This window comes from Lepeophtheirus salmonis, chromosome 5, assembly GCF_016086655.4.
Source record: "Lepeophtheirus salmonis chromosome 5, UVic_Lsal_1.4, whole genome shotgun sequence".
NCBI classification, from domain to species: domain Eukaryota; kingdom Metazoa; phylum Arthropoda; class Copepoda; order Siphonostomatoida; family Caligidae; genus Lepeophtheirus; species Lepeophtheirus salmonis.
Window position 1 is genome coordinate 44,882,686 of NC_052135.2, and position 8,393 is coordinate 44,891,078.

The 8,393-nt window shown below is 30.6% G+C and overlaps 1 protein-coding gene across 2 annotated transcripts; it reads right to left on the minus strand.

The window, feature by feature from the left end:
* Positions 1-2,408: 2,408 nt before the first annotated feature.
* LOC121118406 (C-type lectin BfL-1) lies at positions 2,409-3,449 on the minus strand. 2 transcript variants are annotated; one of them, XM_071888698.1, is made up of 3 exons: positions 3,427-3,449; positions 2,760-3,188; positions 2,409-2,698 (listed from the first exon to the last, which is right to left on the minus strand). In XM_071888698.1, exons 1-3 carry the CDS (start codon positions 3,432-3,434, stop codon positions 2,563-2,565), a joined length of 573 nt encoding a protein of 190 aa, XP_071744799.1. In that variant the 5' UTR covers positions 3,435-3,449; the 3' UTR covers positions 2,409-2,562. The 2 variants fall into 2 exon arrangements, with proteins under 2 accessions (XP_071744799.1, XP_040568921.1); XM_040712987.2 differs by lacking the exon at positions 3,427-3,449 and adding an exon at positions 3,271-3,387.
* Between the last annotated feature and the right edge of the window lie 4,944 nt (positions 3,450-8,393).

Consider the following 8,393-nt stretch of genomic DNA (forward strand, 5'->3'; position numbering starts at 1 on the left):
GGACCGGTCCTTATCAGTCTTTTATAGAAACTGAAACAAATGAAATTACGTAGTCATTACATACGAGTAACTATTTAATTTCAGTTCCTGAAGTTTCATCATAATTCCTCTTTCAAAGAGAAAAAATGCCCGAAGATAAAAGGAGGAAGTGTGTGACTAGAACGTATTATTATACGTTTTATCTATTATTTATTATTTTGTTAGCTCTTATATTCTTCAATCATAGCTAGGAGTGAAGAAAATAAAAAGATAACTACGACCGTAGGACTGAAATACCGATACATCTGTCGTTAGGACCTTTACATTGTACAAAAGATCGAACTGATATAAAAAAAGACTTGAAAGGGGGGAGGGGGTTGTGAACTAAAATTGCTCCAAACCTAGATGGAGGTGCTCCGTCTCTACAGTCCTGTCTTACCTAACAGATTCAAAGTCGTAATTTCTGCAACTATTTGGCAAAATATAAAAAAAAAATCCACCCCAATGATATGATATCCAGTAGTTTTCTTACAAAATTTTAGGTGTCAAATAATGTAAACAAAAAAGTTATATGCGATTATTCATCTGACAGTACTTAGAGTCCACCCTGTAAATAGGATATAACTAAGAATTTTTTGGATTCTTTAGATAGCAACATTTATACAAAAATTAATGAGGACCTTTTGAAAAAAATACCAAAAAATGACTTTTTTTAGCAAATATATTATAATATTACTTTTTAAAAAAACATCATTTAACTAAATATCGACACAAGCTAGAAAAAAGGACCAAAAAAAGTTTTAAAAAAAGATTATTCGAATAAAAATGCACTAATTTATTTATCAAAAAGGTCTTTGAATATATTTTTGAAAAATTGAAAAGGCTTAATTTTATTTAAATAAAAAAAAGTCACCTGATACAAGAGTCGGGAAAAAGATATGTCAGTCGGAAGATTTTAAAAAAATATTCTCCCCCAAAAAAAAAAAAAAAATCCTAGAACAATCCTTGCGCCAAGGGATGATACTATTCGAGGGGAGAGGAGAAGACTTATCTTATTACTTAATTAAGACCCTTAGCAATATTATAATTATATTTAAATAAATATATGATTATTTTGGTATGCATTAGAAAACAAATTACACGAACATAGGTGGAGATTTGTCATCATTCAGAATAAGAGGTTAACACCACGAGAATCTATTAAATTATGAATAAAAAATAGAAAAAAGAGCTCACGCAACAACCGTTTTTCCTTTTATAATCGCTAAAATATTGGTTTTTTTTCTATACTAAAATACCATCCCTATAAATATGAGTATTTATCATCAAGCATTAAAAATAAACAAGCCAATAAGAATAATCTTTAACTCCTCTTGTTTAAAAAAAATCATTATTTATCCAAATTTGATTGCTGACGTATGAGGAATTCATTTCTTCAATTCAAGTTTACCTCTTAAAAGGTTATTGTTCATCTACTGTGCTTCAAGTGATGATATAAACCGTCAACAACTTGTGTGATTATTTTCTCATTTTTATTTTTTATTATGAAGCTAACAAAACTTCCTTTAGGAAACAATCTTGAAAAGCCTTAAATATTTTTAAATAATCGTTGTCCATTCTAAATAATGGTTTTTAGACTTTGAGAAAGGTGCAAGATAGCCTCAACGAGTTATGTTATAATAAACAGAAATTCCAGGGGGTTGAGGACACACAATTAATTGGAAAACGCAATTCAATAAAAATAAAATATTATATTAGTTGAAAAACTGGCTTTTTTTTTTGTTCCTTTTCTATAAACTATGAAATAGGATTTGCTTCGGAATACGATACGGAACCCTAAGCATAGGATCCCCCAAAAATATATACCCTTGGTATTTTTCAAACAAAAATTGACCATTTTTTATCAACGCCACTCCTTACATTTTTCCAATGGATTACTTTAACTTATGTTTCAAATATTTCAAGCTCTGCTTATTCATTTTGCATTTAGTTCAAAGAATCTTTTTCAGAGCGGAAAATGTGTAAGAATCTTATATATGTTTTAGAAAATAGAATAGTTATAGACTAAAGTTGTTTATGCTAATACACATAATCATTAGATTAATGGACATCATATGTTTTTGTTGAATGATAATGACATTAAGAATGGGATTATTATGTCTGACATATTCTTTAATAATAGAATATAAAATTGGGAACGTCAAAATGAACGATAATATTGTCACATTCATATTTTAGTATTAATAGTCTTCCTGTTTGATGTTAAGGGAATGCTTAATAATACATAAAGTAAAGTCATAAAAAGTTTTTACAATAAGTATGGTCTTTAGTCGAACTTTAGATATCGTACTGGAGATCTCTTGATATACATCATACACTATATATATCATGTTGATTTAGAATGAGGATTTAGACATTAGGAACATACGTAAGTATATGAAATATTCAGTTATATTTTTGAATAAAATAGATATATAAATATTATAGTGGTTTCCATACATACATATTCAATATGAACCTTCAAATAAATGAAAGATCTCAATGAGTATATATAATATATAAGTGATATAAATATTCTTTGACTTAGGCTTCACAGATGGTTGGCTTGACGTGGTGGCAAGATACATCGTGGTATTTGATACCATCACTGTAGAAGTTGTTCAAAACAGCCAAGCAGAATTCATTTCCTTCGCGGTTGTCTGGTTGAGGAACACGACGACTACAAAAAACAAGTTAAATTTAATAGGAGAGGGCTTTAATGGGCTATGGATACGACTTACGCGCCAGTGGGGGACCAGAAAGGAATATTTCTGGAAGTTTGACCATTGGGCCAGGTCACTGACTGATCTCTATGGTTAACTTTTCCTCCAGTCCAGTAGTATCTTTGAGTATCTTTAGCAAGGAGTCTGAAGGTTTCTTCAGCCTTGGCATTGCTATCCAGGGAGATGGCCTTCATTCCGTTACGTTGGCAGTATTGGATGGCTTCACCTTGAGTGAACTTTTTACAGTTAGGGAGGAGCCAAGTGACAAGATAACGACCAGAGTTAGGTCCACTGCATGGGCAACCTCCACAATCACGATTGTTATTGTTGTTGTTGTTAAATCCTTGACGTCCAAATCGGCCAAAGAGATTGCTGAAAAACCCGTTTTGGGCATCAGCAAACTGAACAATCCCTGCTAGGAGAACCAAAGCTGCTAAAACTTTCATCCTGGAAAACAAAAGCCTCAATGAATATTCAATATAGATATCAATGAAGTCTTTTTTTTTTTTTAATATTTCAAGTGTCTTACTTGAAGACCTTAATCCAAATGTGATACTGATTTAAAACACAATAACAATTTATATTATATTGAATTAAAAAAAAAAAAAAACACGGATCCCCCCTCGTTCAACCTTGAAAAATCAAATCAACCACCCCTCAGACGCGCCAGCAAAAAAAAACTTACACAACCATTGCGTACCAACAGAGATTAAACCAGTAAGTGTTGCCATTTCGTATTACAGTAAATCCAGGGCTTGGCTACTTTCATGTACTCCTAACAAACTCTCATGTAATAGAAAAAAAAATATTATACATACATATATATTATTCATGAGGAAGAGTTGTTTAATTACCTTAGTGCTTTGGTTGTATATATGTAGTATATTACATTTATAATATGTTAATTATGTAGAGGAATACCCCTAACAAGAGGTATACATAGGTACATGCAGGAATCGCATCTCCTTGTACATGATTGTAATCCCGTTACATAAGAAAAGAAGAAGATCCGACCCCTTGAACAAGAAGAAGAACAACAAAAAGCTGTAGCGTGCAGGAAAGAACCGGTTCCTCCAGTAAGAGGTTGTTAAAAGGGTTAAACCTCTTTTTTATCTAATTATGCTATGATTATGTAATTTAAATATGTGGTTTCTTACATTATTACTTTCAATATGTATGGAAATTATATATATATCCAAGTATGGATGTGTGAATGAGTCTTCATATATATATATATATATGTACAGATATTAATCAAATTTTTATATATTACATAACTTTTTCCAATTGTGAACGAACATTTTTTGCACCTTCTATCTGTGGAAACTTTATTTTATTAATATATTATACATGAAGGGCGTCAACAAAGAAGAAAGCCTACATTTTTATTTTCATAAAGGTATACAACCTACAGACCACTGTTTCTTAGACATATTTGAGTCAAGTATAGAGGCTTTGAATTCAAATTTGTGTGATGAGTAATGATGCCCAAGAATTTTAGCTATAGTTTCAGAATTATAGTTTCCAATTAAGAATTTTTTTAAATTCTTATGAGAAAATCTAATATTCGAAAAAAAAAATTCCCAAAAAAATTTAATCTTCTGTGAATAGCTATAGATGTTCGAAATTTTATACAAAAAATGTGAATAGCTAGGAACTTTTGGAATTCTTTTCGAAAAAAAAATTATTTTTTGTGAATAACTATGAATCTTTGAAATTTTTCTCTGATAAATTTAATGTTAAAAATATTATTTTAAATTTTTAGATTTGAAATTTAATTTGTTTTTCACAAAAAGTTAATTATCGAAATTTTTATACAGAAATTGTAAATTTGTCAATTTTTAAAAAATTCCAAAAACCAAGCCCTCCCCCCAAACAAAACAAAAATCCTGCAAACGCCCCTGAGTTGAACTTTTATTTGATTAAAGTGACTTATAGCGGCCCTAATATGATATTTTTCAAATTAAATGTAATAATTTCTCATTCTTTGATTGTGACGATCAATTTTGGATGTACTAAGTGCAATTTGCAGCACTTCCAGAGGGTCAGTAAGTATAATTTATTGATATAAATGGTTAATAATTTGTTTGTTTCAAGATAAAAATGTAATCCATACTTAATTCTAGGTTTTGTGTTGACGGGCCACATATTATATTATACATTAAAAGGAAGTTACATATCCATAGATGGTTAAGCTGAGGTTCAATTCCCCGCATTGTAAATTCCAATTAAGTAAAAACAAAGTTTTGATGATTGTAAACTATCCAGGAATAGTTATGTATTTATTGTTTTAACCATGATAGGGATACGCAAAACTATGATTTGATACCCTTCTATTGGCTGATTTACAAAATATAATATTATTTGGAATGGTATCCTGTATGAAAGAATTTACATGTATTGCCGTCAATACAAATGCTAGCTAGAATGATTGATCCTTACAATAAAAGAATTAAAAATACATAGTTTTAATTTGAAAAGCCATATCAGGCTAATATAAGTCACTTACATCAAATATAAATCCAAAAATAAAGTTAATATTCTTTGGTATCTTAATTCATCCCACAAATTTGAGCATCAAGCCTCTATAATTGACTCAAATATGTATTTGAAATATTTGACTGTATGTACGAAGTGTGCTCAAAAAGTAAGGTGACTTTTCAAATTTCACGGGCATGGTAAATTAGTATGATCGATTTTTTATGTTAGTACACTCGCTACAAACATATATTAACTACTTCACATATATAATGTGTTTTTTTTTTTTGAGAGGCATAACAATTAGAAGTATTTTGCGTGTTCGGCGATTTTTTGGCTATTGAAAAACAGGGATAAAAAAATTTGCATCAAATTTCGTGTAAAAAATGAAATTAATTGTGCTTAAATACTTGAAATGTTGACAATGACATATGGGGAAACCGTTCTGAGTAAAAAAAAAATGTGTATACAGTGTTACAAACTCTTCCAAGATGACCGAAAGATGTGAATGACAAGCCTCACTCTGGACGCCTAAGCACGTCAAATCATCATCAGAGATGTTGCTGAGGATATATACCTATCGGTTGGCTCATCCAATAATTTTTTTAAAAACATTTTGGACATGAAACGAGTGTCTGTGAAGTTTGTTCCCAAACTGCTTAATTTTTGACCAAAAGAATCGTCGAGATTTTTTGGCCAAAAAACAAAACCACAATCAAGCCCCAGCCACCATATTCACCGGATTTGGCCCCCTGTGATTTTTCTTGTATTCAAAACGGGAAAAACCTATGAAGAGCTCAATGTATATCAAAAATTGCTTCGAGGATTGGAAAAAGCGTTGGCACAAGTGTATTCTATAAGTATTGATGAATAAATAAATATTGTTCCCTAAAAATATAAAGTCCCCTTACTATTTGAACAAACTCGTAAATAGGAATGGAAAAGAAATGTTGATTTTCTCCTTTGTTTCATTTTTGTTCAAGTTTTTTTATGTTGACACACCACATGTATATGTATCACCACCCCTATTGTCAATCTCCCTATTTGTATACATAAAAAATACGGAAGTACGTCCTTGACTCAGTTAGTGACCTTTTGAAAGATGATTTTGTTGCTTGGTCTATCATTTCCAAGCAAGGGATTGTTGTTCAAAATGGAATCATGTCTACTAGTCTCTTCTTAAAATATATTGTACAATGTACATAGAGTGAATGGATTTCCAGACTAATACATTGATGTATGAACTAGTGTTGGGCTTAGGTCTGAGAGTCTTAGACCGGTCTGAGAAGCGTGGTGATTTTTAGTGGAGAGAAATAAATCGGTCATTTCAAGAAGTTCGCTCTGGACAGGTACCAAATAAAAGTTCCACCGAAATATTGATCCAAATCGATGTAATAAAATAACTTAACACCGATCTGGAGGAAAAAAGACCAAGTCTTAGCACTATTATGTATGCTGAATGTATATTTGGAATTTCAGAAGGAGAATTTTGTCCTTATTTATTTGGTCTATTCAAGTCTTAGGACCAGTCCTATCAGTCTTGGAACCAATCATTGGACAGTCAGTACTAGAACTGATTTAAAAATAAATAAATAAAGTTCAGTAATGTTATCAGAAATCAAACTTTATAAGTTTTAGGACCTTATTGGAGTGGACAGAGACTAAACCGGAGCAGACTGTACTGCAAGGACTCCAGTCTTCAGTCCTAAATAACACACTACTACTTAGGTATAACGTTTGTGTTTACATTTTACTTCCATCATGCCAGTAAATGACCTAAAGCTACATCCTATAAGAGTTGGTAAATAGCTCTCAGATGATAAAATGTTATTTGATAAGAGTTTCAGCCATCCTTAATGGATAAACATTAGGAAATTTGACACCATGAGTACATACTATTATTGGGATAGGACCTTCCTTTTATTGATGTAAAAGTATTTACTGTTTTGTACAAGTTACGATTTCTTCCAAATACCAAAGGGTGTTGTTACCTCAGTAAGACAAAAAATAATTCTGTAATTATCAAGTGTCAATGTTTTTTTCTTTTTTTGCTCTAATCAGTCTTCTGAACGTTGATTGGTTGAATTTGAATTAGATCCCAAAAATTATTGAATAATGATTCTAGAATTCCAAAGTATTGACTAACTTCCAACTGATTCTGACCCTTTTTCTGTTTCTTTTTGTAAGAAAAGTTGCAAGATATAATAAAGGTAACGGGATATCATATAATCAGTGACAGGGGGTCAACAGTCCCAGAGGAGTATTTCATAGGGAGCCAATTCTAAAAAAAGTTATCAAACGAGAATTATTTTTCTTAAAAAATGTCTTCTTGCTAAATAAATACTGTTGAATAAAAAAAAGTCATCCATATTTTTTTTAAAGATAAGTATAATAAAAAGAAGGGGCCTTTTAAAAAAAGACCCTAAATTAAAATAGACCATAGTAAATATGTAGTGCAGGGACGTCAATATTTACAAAATGCCTTTCCTGTGAAAATTGTACCACTCCGGCACTGCTCATAAGGCCATATTTGGTTACAACGTCAGTCATTCTAATTACCAGCTAATAAGTGATGTTTTCTTTAAATTGTAATCTTTAGCAGTCACAAATGTATGATTATATGTCAACGAGTATCTAGTATAACTGTGAGCGTTTAAACTGTATAATATTTTATTAATCAGTAATTTTCATTCAAAATAGTCAAAAATTATACATACCATTAATATATAAATCATCCAAAGAATATCAAATTATGTATTACCCCCATCACTGTAAATTTATCATTTAAAATGCGTAGTCTCATTTTTTTAGTAGCAAATTGTACAAGTCACAGCATTTATGTACACTGTACTTACTATTACACTTATTTTATCAAGGAAATTGGAGTAAAGGCATAGCCTTTGCTTCAATTTCCTAATCAAAATATATGCTAATGTGAACATGTTAAAAGAATCTTTCATTGTTTTATTCAATTTTATCATATTTTTACACACATATTATGTGTTATATATAGCTTAGGCTTGAATTAAAAGAACTGATAGAATCTACATAATACATATATATGCATTTTGATATCATAAAACATAACCTACAGCATTTCCTCTTACTACAACTAATGCAAATTCACTTTGAATCCGCGAAAAGATTGATTAGATTACACAATCTTTCAAATTG